This window comes from Aulostomus chinensis, chromosome 16 (assembly GCF_037954235.1).
Source record: "Aulostomus chinensis isolate RoL2024-O1b breed Wild chromosome 16, RoL_Achi_v1.0, whole genome shotgun sequence".
NCBI classification, from domain to species: Eukaryota; Metazoa; Chordata; class Actinopteri; order Syngnathiformes; family Aulostomidae; genus Aulostomus; species Aulostomus chinensis.
The window spans coordinates 512,232-532,500 of NC_141335.1; the positions used below are offsets into that span (position 1 = coordinate 512,232).

Here is a 20,269-nt window from a genome sequence, read left to right on the forward strand (position 1 = left end):
GTAGGATGCACCTGAACCGACCTACAATGTGGGCGTGTTTAGGCTGGAATTTAGGTTGAGAAGTAGGTCGCTGCTCGCACCAGTTGTGGTTTGGGACAGCCTCCGACCTGCTCTGAGACCTGCCATCAGACCCCGACAGCTTTTATCAGAGTTCCACCTCAGTAATGGAGTTCTATTTTTACTACGAAGAAGTTGAAGGATCTAAGATGGCCGTTCTGTAGTCCATCTACAGAACATTGTAGTTCCATGAGCCAGACCCATGTCAGCAACATGGCCGTCGCTTCATCACGTTGGTTAGTGAGTGTCATCAGGTTCTCTCAGCGCCGCGATCCTCTTCTGACTCATCTGTTCTCCTGTCCACCTTCACTTGACCCCTGACCTTTCCGTCAGGAGGACAGGTGGACAATTGCTATGTTTTTTTTGTCAACTGCAGTTTAAATGACTGGGAAAGTTGAAGGTGGGAGCAACGTCCCTCCAGAAGCCTTGGCTTCAGAGGTACAGGTGACCAAACCACAACTCAGGGTCCCAGAGTGGCAAAAGCTGATAATTTAATGTGGTTCTGTCAACGTGAGAACGTGAGTGGAGAGTTCTTTGTGGGGGGGGGGGGGGGGGGGGGCAGGAAACTGGCTCATAAGATTTAAGTCTCACTTTGACAAAAAAACAGAAGTTAAACATAAACATTATGCAATATCATACATACCCTGGCTTGGAAACTGCTGCGCATGTGCGTGCGTCCTTGATGTCAGCAGCAGCGTGACTCCAGGCCACAGCTGAAACCAGCAGATATGAACCAGGTTGTTTCAGACTCATGGGGTCAAAGACTAACTTGGTCTCATCCTGTTTGACGTCTGTCTTTGATTCTGTTTGATCCAAAATAATTCATTGATCCATTGGGATTTATCAATAAGATCTCAATCACGAGGCCAGGGTCACCTGAGTCCTCATGAGAGTTTAGACTCTGACCTCATGGGAAAATACTAAAGAGCTTTACAATTGACCTTTGACCTTTCTGAAATATGAATTGAGAGGGTGGTTCAGACAAAAACCCAGAAATGACATCACAAGTTTGAGCCAATCGTGTGATAAGGAGGGCATCACATGTCCAGTTCTCAAATATTTCCATGTCCAGCAAGGCGAACATGTTCAAACTGACACTGATGAAGGTTTCAAACATGGTGACCGGAGGCGGAGTTCTGGAGTTATGTGGCAAGCGACATCAGGACGATCTCCCGCAGCAGCTTGTTGAGAGCATTGACCTTCTCCTCCAGCAGGAAATTCTTCTTCTCCGCATTCTTCTGCCGCTGCTCGGTGACCTGCAAGGCTTTCATCAGCTGAGCGTTCTCCACGTACACGTCCTTCAGCAGCATGCTGGACTTGTTGTTCTTCGCCAGCTGCAGACAAGATGAGGCGAAGTTACAAACCCGACCGCGGCAAAAAAAGGACATCTGCAGACCAACCTGTTCTCTCAGCTGCTGCACCTTCTCCTCCAGGACCACACGGACCCCCTTCAGTTTGATCTCCAGCTCCTCTGTCCTCTGCTGCTGCTCCGCCATCGCCTTCACATACTGATCCTGAACGTAACATGCACATGCGTTCACACGCTGACATCACAGCGTCACTGCCATCAAACACGCCTGCTGGCTGCTGCAACACTGTGCCTGTTTGCTGGGAGTCACCTGTTTCACGCTGATCTGGGAGCAGCTCTCCTGAGCCTGCAGCCTTAGCTCCTCCTCCAGCTGCTGACTCCACCCCTTTTCCTTTTGCAGCTGAGCCCTAAGTTCCACCACCTGCTCCCTACTGCCCTCATAATTCTGCTGCTGCACCTGCGCCAGGGAGGGGGGTGCATCCACCTCCACCTATGGGGAGCATGAAAGGACACTTAGAGAGAGAGGAGGACAATGACAGATGTGCTGGGTTTGGTTCTGACCCGGTCTTCAGTTTGGGGTCTTGTTGATTCCAGGTGATTCAATTTGGCCTTCAGGTTCTGCTGCTCCTGGATCAGTTGCTGGATGTCCAGACTCTGGACCTGCAGCACAGACAGCTGACCACAACAACAACAGAAGGACATAAATCTGGCAGACATGACGCAGCAGCGCTTTCCCTCCATCGTAGCACACGCTCAGTACAGACTGGCCAACATCAAGATACATGTTCCCTCCTCTCAGACCTGACAGGGCAAATCTCCTTTATTCTACATCTTTGATTTGTTGACACCACCAGATGAGGCTCCGCCTCCCACCTTCAGCTGCAGCTCCTGGTTCTGGACTCTCAATTGGTGGGTCTCCTCCTGCAGGATGCCAGAAGCCTGACGGCGCCGATCCTCCTGAGCCTGACCGAGCTCCTCCTTCTCCCCCAGCAGCTTCCTGACTTCAGCCTCTAGCTGCTGCACCTGCACATGTCGACAGCGGTTTGGGAGCTGCAGTGATGAAGCTGATGTTCATAATCATGACCAGTAAACTGGAGAAGTCCTCACACTGCACCAATTTAAGGGGTTTTGCTGTGAACCTAACAACTGTTCACTCATACATTCTCCTCCAGCAAGCAGATGGAGCCATTATGTTGCTAATGCTAACTGCTAATGCAACAGTATGGTTGCCAAACTGGCATTGTTGTTTTTTGTTTATCATATTCAGTTACGTGGCACCCAGTCAAGCTCGAGCATCATCGCTAGATTGAAATCAGGGCAAATGACATCATCGCTCCAAGTGTCCTCCCCTTTAACCTCCCAAACCTGCTCAACCTCTGATGGCGTCGGTACACTCGGTTTCTTCAGGTGAGGAGTGCTCACTTCTCCTGAGCTGAAACGTGCGCCATGGATCAACTCCTGACCTAAACTGGGACACGAGGCTCTCTGATTGGTTGAGTGATGTCACATCTGAACCACACTTTTGACTAATCAGGAGTCTAATGATGGCCTCTTAGCGCCGTGGTTTCAGCTCTGATTACACGCCCTCTAAAAGCAAAGATGAGGGTGAACATGCCCTGAACGCACGGCGCACACATGGTGCCATAGACCAACGACATGGGCCCATAACATTAGCATGTTGCTGAACTAAGAGCAGGAACCAGCCAAGTGAGACCTGGGACTGTACCATGTCCAAGATGGCGGAACGCAGTGACACGAGCGACTGCAAAACAATCAAAAATGGCACTGAATGACTGAACTGATTGAATTCTTGTTTGTGTTTTATTTTGGGGAAACACACCCTCTACCTTTGAAGTTAACAGGCTAATTTGAGAGTGCTGGGGGACTTTAACTAAGGATGCTAATGTTCATGCCCATAAACGCCATCCATCAGTCAAGTATTCAAGGGGAGATGAATGTCATGTCTGAACAGAACAAGGTCCCATATATAAGATATGGTGCCGTCCTGTCCTTCAGGCTCATGTTGAAACATCCAATCAGAGCAGAGCAAGAAGATCTACGCGCTCCTCATCCCTGACCTTGCTCTGGGCGTCTTGCAGCGTCCTCTGCAGGTCAGCCACACACTGGGCGTGGCCAAGTTTCTCCTGACTGATGGCGTGGAGCTGAGAGCGAAGTAGCTCCGCCTCCTCCTCCAGTGAGAGCAAAGAGTGCTGCAGCGTCTCCACCTGATGAGCAGGAAGAACATGTTATCACACCTGAGCACAACCCGGAGAGAGTTTATGACATCATTTTACAGCAGTGGTTCTCAAAGTGTTAAGTTGTATGCAGTCTCCCTCTAGTGGTACAAAGAGGAATCCCAGAAATATTTGTTTTAAATGTGTTTTTTACTTGTTTCATTTTCAAACAAAGAAAACTATCAAAACAGTGAATACTTTTGCATCAAAATACATGAACCGAATCGTAACCCACAATGGGTTTTGTCTGTCTTGTCATATTTTGTGTTGGACTCCACGCTCACATTCAATCACATGACGTGCATCTGAACAGAGCACGAGTGCGACTGGCTGTTCAAGCAGCGCAGCAGCACGTTCTCAGCAAAGACGGACGCAGTCCAGGTCCACCAGTCCACCATGAGCTCCACCAGCAGCAGACGCCCAGGAAGCCTCGGACCATGTCGCCTCCTCACAGAAAGCCTGAGAGCTGCAGAGAGGCGGCCAGCAGCCGTGTCCGCCATGAGCCACAGACGTGACACCCATCATGTGTGCTTAAACTGGGTACCACTTATAAATCATGCTGGATGATGGGAAAAACAACCTGAACGCAGTAAAAGTAGCCTCTGTGACGTCATCCAGTTGGATGACATCACGGATGTTGCAGATTTGTGCAGTTGGCTTGTGTGCAGCTCAAGGGGACTTTGGCCTCCGTCGGTCACTGCAGAGCAGAAGAAACCCATTCCAGCGCCTGGAGACAGTCAGCGAAGGAACGGACGTGGACTCTTCACTGGACTTGCAGCGAACCCTGCGCTCCCTCCTTCCTCGCACAGCAACATGTCTGAGCAAGAAAAGCATCTCCCTTTTCTTCACGTTAGCCTGGTGTAAGTTGCACTTACCAACCCTGACCAGTGGTGGACTTGTAATATCTGTATTTTAGCTCTGTGTGTGTGTGTGTGTGTGTGTGTAAGAGAGAGGTCGGCCATTGGTGTGTGACTGTTGTGTAGCAGAGATGCCAGTTGTTTTACACCTTCACGTACTGTGGCTGATGCCGGTCAACTACCAGATCAACAACAGTCCTAACTGGACTCAGTCCGACTCTGCTGAGGCGTCTGGAGCTCAGCAGAGTCGCTGCACTTCTGCAGCTCCAACTTTGGTCACCAAGGTGCTGCTTGGACTCTGGTTCTTCAGAGGTGGTACTTAATCTAAACAGTTTGAGAACCACTCTTCTATGCAGCACTAGCAACACCAGGAGGGACCTTGTTGTTATGTTCATCTGCGTTTCTCAGCAACTGGGCTCGCTCCTCCTCCAGCCACTGCTGCTTTTGAGTCAAGCTGCTAAGCTCCGCCTCCAGCACCACAAGATGAACCAGCTGGGATTCAAAACACAGAAGGAGATCAACAGTGAGGCGATGCTACGTGTATCTTTGTGATGTCATGTGATGCCTTGGTAGTGTTAGCAGTTAGCAAGGCGAACCTCTTAATACAGCCATAAGAAAGCGTGCTGCACCTGAGAGCGGCAACACACCTTTTCATAGCTAGTTTCAGGTCGGACCAATTCTTTTTGTCCTTAGTTTTACCCACTTATTTCAAATAAAAGTTTTTATTCCAAGTCGTCTCAAATGTTTAACCATCAAATGTTTTATTCACCATCACTGATGTAGAAATTTAAATATTCCATTGTCCGAGTGACTGTGGGAACGCAGCTGTAATTTCTCTCCACACCGCATTTTTTTGCTTGCCTTTTATTTTTGATTTCAGGCCACCCAACGGTGCGTGGCTACCAGACTCCTGAGAGTCTCCATCTCAGCCTCTGACAAGTTCTTTTTCTTTGCCAGCTTGCGTCTCTCCATGTTGTAAACGCTAGCGGCTTCCAAACCACGCGTTCATAGAGGCGTGATTATAATAATTACAATAGATTTCAGCTGCTGAATCTACCAACAGCTTCTTGTTCCTACGCTGGGATTGGTGAGATACGCATGTTTTCTAAATCTCACGCCAGTCCTGTCGCACCGCTGGTTTGACAGATGAGGGCCAGTGAGTGCCTGAGTAACTGCATGCTGTTAAAAAAAAGCTTGTTGAAATGGTGACAGTTAAATTGCTGTTGTTGACCGATCCCACTTCCTCAGACGGGTCCTCGATCAAACATTCAGACTCCAGGGTGAAACAACACACACATTGGCTGGCAGGAAGAATTGCAATGACCTCTGACCTTGTCCTTGCAGCAGCTCAGCTCCTCCTCCAGCAGACATCTTTCCTGCATCCAGGCTGCCTGCTGCTGCAGCACCTGAAACCAGCAGGTGTGCCACCCAATCAGAGAGCAGAACCGTTATTCGTCTCACAAACACGACCCTCAGTCCCAAAAGTTCACACTGAAACGTAAGCTGGAACTCTTCTAAATCAGAGCTGTGATTCTGTGATGCTTGGGAGCATCTTGTCTCTCTGTCAACACGCCAAACTTCTCACTTTGTCATTCCTTCAAACTCAAAGTTTAGGTAAAAAAATCAGAGGAAGACCAATGCAGCTGCTCATTGTCTCCTCACCGTAGCTCCGCCCTCCTCCTGTTCCTTGGAGACCGACGCCAGCCGATCCTGCAGCATCTGGACTGATTTCAGCTCTTCGCTGAGACGGGCACTCAGCTCACTGTTGTCATGGCTCAGCTGCAGGTTCCTGCTGCTTAGACTCAGGACCTCCTCTCGATGGGTGGCGTTCTGCATGTGTCAAAGGTCAGAGGTCAGGTCAAAGTCTGGGGCAACAGATGGGAGGATGCTGTTACCTCTTTGTGCAGCCTCTCCTCTTCTTGTCTGCAGCACTCGTGTTCTTGCTCCATCTCCTCCAGCTCTCTCCTGACCACAGAAGCAGCAGGGTTACCTTTCCACGCCGCACCACAACAGAAAGGTCACTGAAGGTCACGGCCCTCACTCACCTCTTCTTGGCGACATCGTCCTCCAGAGCCTGAACCTCCTGCTGCAGGACGCTCAGGCGCTCCTTCAGAGCAACGTTATCTGAGCGAGCCCCCTCCAGCTGAGTCCTACAGCCCCCACATGTGTGGGTCAGAGTGTAAACACACAAGCATCAGCTGACCAGTGACCTGAGGACACCAGGTCATATGACCCATCTGACATCAGGGCTAAAGCTTCAGTGTTCTTTCTTCTACAGATCTGAGGACCTCAGTGTGGTTCAGAAAACCAGCTGGATTATCGAACGTCTGTCCAGACGTCGTTGCTACCATGTGGAGTTTCATAGAACTGCTCCAAAGAAATTGGACCACTAGAGGTTCTTGAAGATGTTTAAAAGATCTCTCACCGACTTGATGACTTCTCTTTCAACTCAAGTCAGGTTGATACGGCCACTGGGGGAAGAGGGGACCGAACCACTGAATGCTCTTAAATCCCAAGTGAATTGGAAAAAAGCCTAATTCCAAAATTGCAATGTGAACATGCTGGACCACGACCCCCGTGGGATTTGGGATATTGTCAGTCACAATTACAGAGGAATATTGAAGACATGTAAAGGTGGTCACTGTAAACTGGACAACAACCGCATTTTAGGGTGTCCAGTGCAGTTCAGACCTTTGTCACCGGCGGTGAAGATGGGGAGGTGGGGAACTGGTTCCTGTGTGAGGTCGTGAGGAAGGGAATGAATTGGGAGGACCATCTGATCTGATCCTGAGATTGTTTTACATTCATATTATAAAAAGCAAATAAAAACATGGAGGACCATCATTTCCTTTATTAAACTCTGATAAACTGAAGTTCTTGTGCTGGGCCCAAACACCTGAGGACCACCTGATCTGATGAGACAGGTACCCTGGATGGCACCACCCTGGCCCCCAGCACCACCGTAGGAACCTAGGAGTTCTCTTTGACCAGGATCCTTCAACTCCCACATTCAACAAACCTCCAGGACGCCTTCTTCCATCTACGTAACATCGCTAAGATCAGACACATCCTGGCTCAAGAAGATGCAGAAAAACTAGTCCCTGCTTTTGTCACTTCCAGGCTGGATTACTGCACCTCCCTCCTACCAGGCTGGACTAACAGGTCCCTAAAGACTCTCCAGCTGGTCCAGAACGCTGCTGCCCCCCTGACTAGAACTGGTAGCAGAGACCAGGTCTCTCCTGGACTGCTTCTCTGCATGGCTCCCTGTCAAATTCAGAACAGAATTTAAAATTCTCCTTCTACCATCAAAGTCCTCAACAGTCAGGCTCCTTCATCCCTGACAGAGGTCCTAGTCCCCTATGATCCAGCTGGAACCCTTCACTCCCAGGATGCAGGGTTCCTGCTGGTTCCTAGAGTTCTAACAGTAGAATGGAGCCAGAGCCTTCAGCTACCAGGCTCCCCTCCTGTGGAACCGTCTCCCAGTTTCAGTCCAGGACCCAGACCCCCTCTCTATGTTTAAGAGCCGACTTAAGACCTCCTTGTTGATCAGGCTTATAGACAGGACTGCTTAGGCTGGCCCTTAGACCTGCTGCTATAGGTTCAGACTGCTGGGATCTCCCATGATGCACTGGGCTTCTCTCTCCTCCTCCTGTCCTCAGACGTGTTACTAACTCCTCTTCTTCTCCCCTCATCCCAGATCCTGGTGCTGCTGGAGGAGGCTCCAGACCTGAAGAGGCTCCAGCTGCCACCCGTAGCTCCACCTGCTCACGTCCCCGTCTGTCCATCAGTCTCTCCTCCTCTCTCTCTCTCTCTTTATCTCTGTCCCTCTCTTTCCTTCTGTCTCTTTGTCTTCCTCCATTCTCTGTCTTTGTCTCTGTCCATCAGTCTCTCCTCCTCTCTCTCTCTTTATCTCTGTCCCTCTTTCCTTCTGTCTCTTTGTCTTCCTCCATTCTCTGTCTTTGTCTCTGTCCATCAGTCTCTCCTCCTTTCTCTCCCTCTGTCTCTGTCCCTCTGTCTCTCTGTCTTCCTCCATTCTGTCTTTGTCTCTGTCCATCAGTCTCTCCTCCTTTCTCTCCCTCTTTATCTCTGTCCCTCTTTCCTTCTGTCTCTCTGTCTTCCTCCATTCTCTGTCTTTGTCTCTGTCCTGCTCTCCTGCTCTCTCTCCGTCCCCACTGATCCTGGATCTGCTCCACCTTCCTGCTGGTAAAGGAAGGTTCTGGTGGCTGCTGTTGCAGGATGTGCTGCTGATGGAGAATTGTTGGGTGGAGGTTCATTGAAGGAGGGAGGTGCTGGACCTGCTCTACTTGGACAGAGTCAGGACAGAACTTTGGTTGGGGTTTGGTGACACACAAATAAACCTGACCTGACTGATTAAATCAAGATGAGCTGATACTAGCCAGCGGTGTGTTCCCTGAACATGGGAACATGTTGGTTGCAGTCTAGAACCCTGGACACTTTTTGGCAGTGACCCATTTCCCTCCTTATGTTAAAGTTCATGTTCTTCTGCTGCACGCCGGGGTGGGAACTCTTCATCTCACCAATGAGCACAAAAACAGAGAAGTATAAGAAATCAAACTCAGAGTGAAAACAGGAGCAGAGAGGAGATGAACAGATCAGAGTGATTTAGCAATGATGTCATGCTTCGTCATTGGTTAGACCTTCAGTCTGCAGCAGTGCATTGTGGGAGCTTTCACTCCTCTAGTTGATCACGTGATCGATGTAGTTAGTCTTTTAAGTGTTTCAAGCACGGCGGCGGATGGAGGTTAGTCATGATTTGGTCGGGATGTTTGATCATGACGCCGGTTTCATGCTCCACAAACCTGTGCAGACTGGCCGGGTCCATCACCTCCTCCAGGACCAGAACCAGCTTCTCCAGCTCCATCAGCTGCTGCGCCATCATTTTCTTCTCTCTGACAAAGTCCTCCTCCATCAGCCTCAGATTGTTCTGGGAGTCCAGCAGGTCCTGCTGCAGCTGGACCGCCAGACTCCGAGCCACATTCAGCTCCTCCAGCTGCTGAACGTCACCACTGCGCTTCTCAAAGGAGGTCTTGACTTGCTGAGTGAGCTCTGCCGTCTCAGCCCGGAGACGATCCACCTCACATGTTTTGGAGTTGAGCTGTCGGCGGAGGTCTGGGACCAGGTCAGCGGTTTCATTTAGCTGGGAGCTCAGATCTCGGAGATGGTCTCTCAGGGTGGAGATTTCCTCCTCCATCTCTACAATCTGAGCAGAGAGCTGGTCCGCCAGCTGAGTGTAGTTCCACTTCTCCTGGCTGAGACGACTCACCTCCTCCTTCTCCTCATCCAGATCGGACTGGAGCTTTGAGGTCCGGCTCTCTTCATGCTTCAGAGCTGCTTGCAAACACTCCTCGTTGCTCCGCCTCCTGGCCAGCTCCTCCCGGAGTCCATCCAGCTCAAGCCGAAGACAGTCAACTGCCATGGCCTGCTCCTTCAGGTCCTGGATCAGCCTGGAGCGGTCCGTCTTCAACAAGTCCAACTCTGCCTTCAGCTTGCAAACACATTCTTCTTTGGAGCTTGTGGCTTCCTGCAGAGCCACAAGCTCCGCCCTCAAGCTGTGAACGGTCTGGTCTTTGGCTGTGAGCTGTGCCTGCTGCTGGACAAAGGCATTGGAGAGACGGCTGCAGTTATCAGCCACCACCTCCCTGTCCTGCAGAATGCTGTCGGATGCAGCCTGGAGGTTTCCCAGCTGCTCCTTCAACTGCGTCTCCTGCAGCACTAACCTTTCCTCCCGGCACCGCAGCAGCTGCAGCTCCTCCTCCACAGCACTCCTCTGGAACACCAGCTGTTGATTTAAACGTTCCTGAGACTCCAGGAAGGTGATACTCTCCTCCAACTGAGCGCATGCTTCCTCCAGCCGGGCCTCCAGCTCACGACACCGCTCACCAGAAGCTTGGAGCTCCTCCTCTAAATGACCACGGTGCCCTCGGAACTCCTCGATGCTGCCTTCTGATTCACTGAGCTTCAGCTTGCAGCCCTGAATGGCCTCTTGCAGACTGCAGACCTGCTCCTTCAGGAGCTGCACTTCCTCCTGGTGCTGCTGCTCCTGCTGCTTCCTCTCAGAGGTAAACTCCTCCACTCTTGCCTCCTTCTGGAGCATCTCCTGCCCCCCACATCCTCTCTGCTCCTGCAGCCGCTGGCGCTCCAGGTGGAGCTGGTGGAGGAGGTGGCGCTGACCCTCGGCATGTTGCTGCTTCATCTGAGAGAGTCTCTTCTCGCCGTCCTCCCTGCTTACAGTGTTAGATCATACACCCGTTTTCAGAGTACACTTCCTATTGAGCAATGGAACTTCCTGAAGGTCAGATGTTCATGACATTCACCGACAGCAGCTGATCACCATGGCAACGATCACAATGATCTTTGTATGAGATGATGTTGGCCCTCAGGCCTTAAAGAATACTTTGTATGCAACACTCTCTTTTCCAAGTCTGCTTCCAGGGATGAGCAGCTACCGACAACAAACCCAAACGTCGCCAAAATAATCACCATGGCAACAGTCACCATTTCGTCATTTGTCTGTATCAACAGTGATAAATCTTGAGGGCGAGGTCTCCACCCACCTGACCAGCATCACTTCCTGGTCCATCTTCAGCTTAAGCTCCGCCTCCAGCTGCTCCTTCTCAGTGCTCAGCCTCTGGACCAGATTACGGATCTCTCTGGCAAAGTTCTGCTCCGTCTCAGCCCGCTCTCGCTGCATTCTGGGAACAGAAAGCCACATGAGATGCAAAGGTGTACCACTTCTAGACGGCTGAGACAGAAATGTATTTGTTTGATCACCTGCGCTCCTGCTCACAGCTCCACCCTCCTCCTCCAAGTTGGATCTGCAGTTTGTCCAGCGCCTCCTTCAGCTGCTCTGCCTGCCGCTCCGCCTGAGCCTTCTGCTCCTCAAGCTCACTGATCTCCAGCTGAGACAAGAGATGATGTGTCAGTCTGGTTATGCAGCTGTGGTGTATCAGCAGCACAGATCCCAACCTCTAACCAAACACTGCCCACACTTTCAAACCCCTAAAATTCACGAAAACGCCACTGACCCTGTTTCAAAGCTGCTGATGTCAAATACCGATTGTGTACAAAAGGAAAGTTGAGTGTATTTTTTGTCTTTTGTCCATTTACAGCCACTGCCAGTCACAGTAAAGTGGGCGTGTCCATTGTTGTAGCCTTGTAGGTCTTTGGGGTGCTGTGACTGCCGTCTCTCTTCCTGGTATTTCCTGCATTGCATGAAAGCAGTCTGTAACTGACGAATCCCCTTTCTCCTCCTCTGTGTCTGCCTCCTGCCCTGCCCACTCCACTGTGATTGGTCATCATTGTGAGGACTTCCTGCTGACTTCCAGCCCTCCAGGGCCCCCCACCAACTAAACACATCTGGGACTCTGGTGCTTCATGACTCGCTGGTGTTGTAGAGTCAGAAGGTGTAGGGTCATGTGATCAGAGTTCCTCTAGCTTCAGGCTAGCTGCTAATCCAGCTTGGTCCTGGCCCAAGTATGGACACAGTCCCGCAACAATGAACGAACATGGAGATGTTTTTCTGTTGCTGGTCTCCATCACGTTCCCCTGCTTCTGGCCTCTTTAGGAGGATCAGCGAAGTTAAAGTTCCCACATGCCTGAAACGTACGTTTGGGGTGCTGGTGCACGGTTTTACACAGAAGCAAGTGGTTAGCAGCAGTAAAACCTCTGCACCTGAGCGGGGGAGGGGGGGGCAGGCACGAGGACATCATTCATTCATACACACACATATTATATAGATGTATATCCAGGTATCTCTCTCTCCACACACACACGAGTCTGGGACGCCTTGATGCCACTGAAACAGCTTGCTGGACTTCCAAACACAGGTACCCGGTGATGTGACACTGGCACTGCTGAACATGAGGATCCGACACCTCAACAGCAGTTACAGCTCAGGTCATATCACCTCTCCTTGAAATGAAGGAAGACGCACGTTCCTGTTGTCTACCTTGAAAGCCTGAGAGATGTCTTTGCGCTCCAGCTCCATGCTCCGCCTCATCAGCTCCAGACTGCGCTCATAGTAGTTAACCTGCAGACGCCAATGAGAGTTTTAATGTTGTGTGTTTTATTGTGTGTGCCGGGAGGTGTGCTGCCTCTGGACCTGAGTCTCCAGCTGGATGTTGAGCTGCTGCAGCTCCTGCTCATGCTTCTGCTTCAGCTGCTCCACCGCCAGTTCAGTCTGGATGCTAATGGCTGCACCAGGAACACCGTCCAGCGTCGCCACAGCTGACACACACAAAAACAGACAGAAAACACATCTTTTCCCCGAGGACACACTTAAAGCAAGTGAATGTGGCTAAAAGAAGACCTTTAAGGTTTATGTCCCCACAGTGATACAATCTGGGTGTCCTGTGTGTATGTGTGGGTGTGTGAGCGCGTGTCTGAGTCTCACCAGTTTGCTGATCTGGCTGCAGTTCCTTCCTAGCAGGGTAGGGTGAGCTACGCTTCATTTCTGAATCATCTGAAAAACACAAACACCTGAGCAACTTTGATCACATCAATTAAACAACATCAAATCAGCAGAGAGACAAGAAGACACCAGACTGAGGACAAACCTGGACAAGACACAGCTGACCCGCTGACATGGGAAGTCAGTGTGTGTGTGTGTGTGGGTGTGTCCACATCTCTACCTGAACAGAACAAACTGGCTAATCAGGAACTAAAATCCAGTTTCGACTGATGTCTTTCTTGAATTTAAATTCAAACTTCCTGTTTTACTTAAACAGTTCAGGTTAGTGGTTTAGAGGCCCTGAGCACACCTGCGATCAAGACCTGTCCCAAGGGCGCTGGGTACCCCTGGGAGTTAATACAGGCGTCTCCACACGCGTCTCCTGGGTTCAGATCTCTGCTCTAAAAGAAGAGAGCGAGCAGAGCTGCTGCTGACACTCCTCTATTTTATCAGTCAGGAATCAACAGAAGAAATGAGAGAAATCACGAGGATCAGACCAGGGGCCGGATTCACAAAGCCTTCTTAAGAAAAGAAATCTTCTTAAGTGTCACTTTTTTCTTAAATTAAGTCTTAAGAAGGAAATAGAGAAAAAGCGATACTCAAAAAAGGTTCTTAAATATTTTCACACCTTTCTTCATCTCTTTCGTCTTAGGAAAATACTTAAGAAATGGTATTCTTGAAATCAAAGTTCTTCATTTTTTCCTCAAGTGTAAGACAACCCAGACCTGTCTTAAACTGCCTCAGTGAAAAGGTGAGCCTCTAAGACCAGACCTCTCCTTCACTCCTCCCCTGTCTCTCAGCCTCCCTCCCACCGCTGAGACCGCCTCAGCCACTTTGGCCCGCCCCCTCCTCTTGTTTTCAGCAGTTACTCCCATGTTATCAATTTTCCTTGAATTAATTTCCTCCAACATCACCTCCAGCTCCTGGTCTGAAAAGTTTTCAGACCGCTTTTTCTCCCTCTCCATTGGTAACTGATGATGCTGACGTCAGCGTTGGTTGCGGTGCTGCGATGCAGCCTACACTCATGACGCATTTGAAGAAGTTTGTAAGTAGGACAAATAAAGAAATTCGTAAGTGGTGGGGCTGTTCTCAAGAAGATATCTAGGAGCTGCACTTAAGATCTAAAATTAAGAAGTTCTAAAGAGAGTTCTTTAGAACAGGTTGGTGAATCCGGCAGCAGGTGTGAACACAGACAGACAACAGTTGAGCTGAAGTCTCCACAACTCCAGAGCTGCAGTAAGATGAATCCTCCATGACAGCTGTCAGCTGAACGATGTGGACATCTGAGTGTTGCAGGAGTCCAACATTTTGTTACTGACACATGATTCTGGTTGTTGATGCTGTGGTCTCCTGTCATGCGTGTTCTTGGGTCACAGCAGCTTCCTGCTGCAGTCGATCATCTTTGACTCCGTAAATAATAAGAAAAAGTCAAATGGGAAAAGAATGAAAAGGGAAAGACAAATGGAGGTAGAAGTATTGGTCCTTACCCGAGTTGGATGCCTTCGTGGAGCGTTGTTCAGTCCAGCTGAACACGGCAGCGGCGGCAGGCTCGACTCCTCCAGGGCATCTGGACTTCCTGCTACTCCTCTGACTCTTCAGCAGCTCCAACTCTGAGCTCAGCTCATCGTTTCTATCCTGCAGCTCCTGAACACATCAAGTAGGTAATTGAGGGGTTGAACACACTCAAATACACACACGTGTCCTCACCTTGATTTTCTGTTGAAGCAATGATGTGTTCAGGTGCAGACGGACATAACCAGGTCACACAGGGCACGGGCAGTAAGTTATCAGGACCACCACAATATACTCATCATGATGCAGACCTTCATTTGGAGCTAAACTGTGGCAACAAGTTCAATCTTGTAATTTCTGAATATTTCTATCTCATATGCTCAAAAAAAATAAACTAAAGTCCTCCCTAACCCAGTAGAGGGCGACAGACCCGTCAAACCATCCGTTCATTCGTCATCCAAATCCCCATCATGATGTCACTTCAGCATCATTTAAGTCAGTCAAATCTTCATAGATGATGTCATGACCCCGAGCAAGATGATGAGCACTACATCATGATGATGACAGTGGCGACAAGAAAGGGGAATATTTGTGGGTTGGTTAAATTTGCATGAACTCCAGGAACTGAACTTAATTTCCACAAGTTTTTCATGTAATCATTAACTAGCAAAATCCTAAACCCATTCATTTCTTTTTTTTTTACTGCAGTCAAACATGAAAGTTTCTTTTTTCTGACATGTTTCCTGAATGCACCATGAGCTGATAATGACTCCTGAACCTGAACACAGCAACATTGCTGTAGACCTTCAAAATAAAAGCCTACATGTGGAAAGGTCAGCACAAGGGTTGTGAGGTCACCCTCTTACCCGGCACTGCAGGTCGTACTCTTTGACGATCTCAGAGAGCCGCTCCTCGGCATTCAGACCGCTGCTGGCTGGGTCCAAGCTGCCAAACTATAGGAAACAAAAACAGACCTCATTGGTGCACACCTGCTGTCAGTCAACCCATTTAAATAAAGTTTTATTGGTTTAAAGACAAAGAAGGCTGTCTTCATCAGTGGGAGCAGAGACGAAGAGTCACACAGGAAATATTCATCAAACATTCATCAGCTACGAGAACACGAGTCACCTGACACCTAAAAGAGCGAGTGTGTGTGTGTGTGTGTGTGTGTGTGTGTGCGTGCGTGTGTTCCATCAGTGATGACAGTTGGGACATTTGAACCCTCAGACTGATGGGCAAATGAGTACGAATCTCAGATTCCCTTCTGAAGGAAGGCAGTACGGTTGCTGAAAATTCTAATGATTCTTGTGTAAAAATAAACACTCAGCTTTTGTGTTGAGGTTGACATACGGTGTGTGCCGTGGCGTGTGCTGTAAAGTGCCAACATAAGTCAGGCATAGTGGCGTGTGTCGTGACGATACCTTGTCCTGCAGCAGCAGGTCCAGGTCACTCTGCAGTTTGTCGACTGAACTCTCAGCGTCCGTCAGTTTCAGCTTCAGAACGCAAACCTCCTCCTCCAGACGGCAGTTCTCCTGAACACACACGTACACACCATACATAAGAACAGCAGCGCTGATGACATCACTGTGACATCATCCACACACAGATGTCAGACTGATAAACACGTCAAATCAGGAGAGGGACTCCTTCAAACCTGTGTGGTTCTGCAGAGCTCCTCCTGTAGCTCCGCCTCCTGCACCCTCAGCAGCCGCAGGTCCTCTTGCAGCGTGCCACGCTCTCTCTCTACCTGCTGCAGCAGTGCCTCACTCTCCTGCTCCGCCTGGCTGCGCAGAGCGGTCAGCCGGTCACGGAAGTCCTGCTCCAGGTCCCTGCCAATCACAGATCAGCTCATCAGTGCTGCAATCTGATTGGCTCACACGTCTTTAGTTAAGTGAATCGAGATGTCGGACCAGACAGATCCTAACAAGTGTAAACGTCTTCTGACCCCAGCGAAATACGAGTGTCACCATGGGAGAACCCTCCCCAGCAGCCAGCTGTGACTTCAAGCATCCTCAACATGTGGTTCAGGTCACTGACCAGACGGCCGACAGAACTCTGATGTTTATCTAAAATCTCCAAATGAACTAGATTGCATTGGTGATGGCAGCATCAGGAACTGACCGGATCCTGCTCTGGTTCAGTGTCTCCATGTTGGCGTGGTGGTCGTCCACTTCTCTCACCAGCTGCAGATTCCTCTGGTCGGCCAAGTCCAGGTCCGCCTTCGCCTTGTCTCGCTCCTGGCTCGCCTGCTCCACCGCCACCCTGAACACATGCTGCGTCACGCTCAGTGGCAGAAATACATCGACCGACTTGTTCTTGTGGTACTTATATACACTACACGTATACTCTGATATCAGCTCATCATCGTAGTTTTGAGGTGTCACATGACCCAGAGGCAACACCAGCATGGTTGTGTAGAAACCTACAGCAGGTGCTGGATCTCGTTCTTGTAGGAGATAAGCGCCGCCTGGTGGATGCCGTTGCCGCTAACCAGCAGCTCGTTGTCCAGAGCCAGAGTCAGGTCTGCCAGACTCAGACGCTCCTCCAGGGGGAAGTCCAGCATCTGTGGGGACAACCAGCAAGAACCCATCATTATTCGCCTAAAAAAGCCATCCGCCTCACAGAGCTGCAGTCACATGTTGCACCACAGTGGAACGTGGTTGTAACGGCGAGATCAACGTGGACCTCCGTGTCCCGCTCGTGGAGCAGACAGGAGGAGAGCCACCGTGAAGTTTCAGGCAGAAAGCCTGGATTCTTCATCAGATTAACAGGGTTACTAATGACAAGAAAACTCGACATGCCAACTACATACCAACAAGCATGTTGCAGCGATCTCTCTGAGTGAGGATGGATCATTGTTCTTGATGATACTGACACCATTATTTAGACCCCTAAACAATCGGAGTCTTAATTGACACGACTATCAATACCTTTCCATTATTTGGTGTAAAAACACAATTACATGCTTTCTTTTGATACACTTCAATTAGAATAGGTCTTATTGTACTACTACTTTTAGATATATTCTAGACATATTTAAATATATCGGTTATCGGCGGGGAAACACATTTCTCACCCAAACAGCAGCTTTAATGTCTTGATGTTGCATTTGATCACATGACCGCTGGACTGAGCCGATATTGAAAGCATCACAACAGAAGCTAATGCTTATTTAGCTAATTAGCTTTTATCATCCTGAAAAGTGATTGCTATTTTTTGTTAACTGGCAAGAGGAAGACGTGGCTCCACCCCCTGGACTGCCGCAGCTGCCAGTGATGAAAGAGCGCTTACAACTCAATTGTACTGTAAAACTTTACTGGACAGTGGGTCGGGGTTGTGTACGTGGACCGGTGATCGGTTTTGATTGTTGTGACGTGACTCAAGGTGGAACATGCCGTTATAGGACCCACGGGACTCAATAGCAGGATTGATTAGTTATTGATGTTTTGATTGGAAACAGGTGCTGCAGAACCGGGTTTTGATCCTCATCCCTGCTGTTGAGACGAGTACGATTGCGTCTCTCTCATATTTCCAAATAAGAAAGCCCATCTGTTCATCATTCAGGCAGGAAGAGCTCTGACCACGTCACCTGATTGACAGGTCATGCAGTTCTTCTTAGTGACATGCTGAAGAGATGCAGCGGGACACTCGTCTGTGGCACTGTGACTTGTCTCTCTGTACCTGGCTCCTGAGGCCCTGGGCTCTGCTCACCTGCAGGATATCCCGGCTTTTCCGGATGCCCTCCTCGGTCCAGAGGGCAACAACCCTCTCGGGGCTGGTGCAGCCTGAGCCATCGTCCAGCTGGCTGAGGACCCTCTGGCCCACTGTGGCCGTCAGCAGGGAGGGCGAGGTGGAGCGCAGCGAGCACCCCTCCAGCAGCACCTGGGACTGCATGGTGGATCAAAAACCAGAGTCCATTCACATTCAGACAGGAAAGGTGGAGTTGTGTCAATGCCCGACTGCAGCCAGGTAAAACTGTCCCCCGGCTCCAACAAGCAGTCGGCAGCTCCTCCTGCCTCACTGTGATGGTGAAACCTCTAATCTGGATTTGTCCCCTTTCACAAGGTGGAAGCAGCGAGCACAGATGCCAGTCATGTTCAGACACTGCCACCAAACACAGAGACCTCCCCACCGTTCTGAAACTGTTTCAATCTCCAGATGAGTTTCTGACCGACTTCCAGTGTCACTCAGACATTGGAGACCAGAGAGGAATGAACCTGCATGAGCCTCAAAGAAACTAGGACAGCTACAGAATCTGAATCAAAGTGAAACAGCAGAAGTCTCAGCTAAACTAAAACAGGTAAATACGATGGACTCGGCCTGTCCATGAGTCTCAAAACATGATGGAAGCAAAATATCCTGAAACAGTTTTGTCTCTCTCACATTTAGATTTAAAAGTAGTCAGCAACATCTGCTGAAATGTCACTGAAGTTCAATCACATGCGTTTGACCAGAGATGACTCGTGTCCTCTCGAGACGCCGTTCACACGCACTCACTGTGTCAAACGTGACATCACCTGAGTGCAGCGAGAGCTGGAACAATCCATCCTCATCCACATCAACAAACCACAGCCTGCTCACAGACCTGGTGGGCAGCCTATGACTTCAGTCTGCATGTCTGTCCCTGGCAACATGTTAACCTGCAGCACCTGGTTGTGCCCCGCCCACCTGATTGGCAAATGACCTACCAGCTGCAGCAGAGGCTCCTGATTGGAGCCCTGATGCTGCATTCAAGAGTGCCTCATCATCTTGACTGATGAATTCCCTTTCAATACAAAGGATGTGTTCCACCTGTCAGTTCAAGGAGCTCCAGCCTCCTCTGTTAGCTCCTCTGTTAGCATCGATACACCGCAGCGTCTTCCTGCCAGGACAGAGGACGATGCCGTCCCACAATTCCTTGCTGCAGCAGCTCTGACAGTGACGCCCCACTCAGCTGTTCACCACAACAACCAATCAGCACCATCATCAGACACACGTGAGCCTCCAGGGAGGTTTGTTCCTCTGGTTCAGGGGTCTCAAACTGATCCAGGAGGCGTCGTGTGGCTGCAGGTTCTCATTCCAACCCAGCAAAAGCAACTTGATTCTACTTAAGTCAGCTAAGCTGCGTCCTCACAGCTCATTGGTTGGATCAGGTGTTGCTTTTGCTCGGTTGGAATGAAAACCTGCAGCCACACGACATCTCCTGGATCAGTTTGAGACCCCTGCTCTACTTTGATAGAACAGCTGTCTAGCAAAGGTGAATCTGGGTTTTGCTCATCAGAGGTTGGACCAGAACTGAAGCCAGAACCAGAACCACCATGGTTTCCTCCCCAGCAAGTGGAGCAGAGTTTCCTCTGGAGAGTTGACAACTACAGTCTTAGTTCTGCTGCTTTTCGCGTGGACGCGTGTAGAAGGACATCAGCAGCCTCTCTGGTCATGACATCATCACATCAACAGCAACTAGCTGATAAATCACTGCGCCCAGTCAGGAAAGTAGTTCCGGCTACGTGTCTGATTCTACCACTCCAACGTCTCCTCATGTTAAACTGGTGTTCATCACCAAGGTTACACACAACCCTCCTGATATTAATGCAGGCAGAGACGCTGCTACGCTAACACTTCCCACCCACTACCAGTCACTGTGCTAAGCTAACTAGCATGGGTCTCAGCTCCCTGGAGGAGGATTTCTATCTTCCTGTCTTCCTCTGGAGACGCTGGACAATAAAAGATGTCCCTTGGCCACAGACATGATTTCATTGCCTAGCAGGTGAATGATGCTAAGTTCTTTCATGGTTTTTCAAGAATAATAAGAATACTTCATTACCAACATCTGGCTGCTTGGACAACTGAC

The 20,269-nt window shown here is 49.8% G+C and overlaps 1 protein-coding gene across 8 annotated transcripts in view; it reads right to left on the bottom strand.

Moving 5' to 3' along the window:
• Positions 1-614: 614 nt before the first annotated feature.
• The window catches only part of ninl (ninein-like), a 32,322-nt gene continuing 12,667 nt past the window's right edge, over positions 615-20,269 (bottom strand). For 4 of the 8 annotated variants that reach the window (XM_086180604.1, XM_086180600.1, XM_086180601.1 and 1 more), the window contains exons 8-31: positions 18,151-18,327; positions 16,866-17,002; positions 16,561-16,701; positions 16,094-16,268; positions 15,861-15,971; positions 15,306-15,392; positions 14,415-14,571; positions 12,871-12,939; positions 12,580-12,704; positions 12,427-12,507; positions 11,250-11,377; positions 11,033-11,170; positions 9,278-10,699; positions 6,503-6,607; positions 6,353-6,422; positions 6,120-6,287; positions 5,789-5,863; positions 4,836-4,949; positions 3,445-3,591; positions 2,240-2,389; positions 1,928-2,041; positions 1,677-1,856; positions 1,458-1,571; positions 615-1,391 (exon numbers count right to left, since the gene is read on the bottom strand). In XM_086180604.1, coding sequence (XP_086036730.1) covers positions 1,200-1,391; positions 1,458-1,571; positions 1,677-1,856; positions 1,928-2,041; positions 2,240-2,389; positions 3,445-3,591; positions 4,836-4,949; positions 5,789-5,863; positions 6,120-6,287; positions 6,353-6,422; positions 6,503-6,607; positions 9,278-10,699; positions 11,033-11,170; positions 11,250-11,377; positions 12,427-12,507; positions 12,580-12,704; positions 12,871-12,939; positions 14,415-14,571; positions 15,306-15,392; positions 15,861-15,971; positions 16,094-16,268; positions 16,561-16,701; positions 16,866-17,002; positions 18,151-18,327 — 4,377 coding nt within the window. In that variant the 3' untranslated portion in view covers positions 615-1,199. Of the gene's footprint in view, positions 1,392-1,457; positions 1,572-1,676; positions 1,857-1,927; positions 2,042-2,239; positions 2,390-3,444; positions 3,592-4,835; positions 4,950-5,788; positions 5,864-6,119; positions 6,288-6,352; positions 6,423-6,502; positions 6,608-9,277; positions 10,700-11,032; positions 11,171-11,249; positions 11,378-12,426; positions 12,508-12,579; positions 12,705-12,870; positions 12,940-14,414; positions 14,572-15,305; positions 15,393-15,860; positions 15,972-16,093; positions 16,269-16,560; positions 16,702-16,865; positions 17,003-18,150; positions 18,328-18,956; positions 19,340-20,269 lie in introns of those variants that run through there. The other 4 variants (XM_086180606.1, XM_086180603.1, XM_086180607.1 and 1 more) reach the window with 4 other exon arrangements.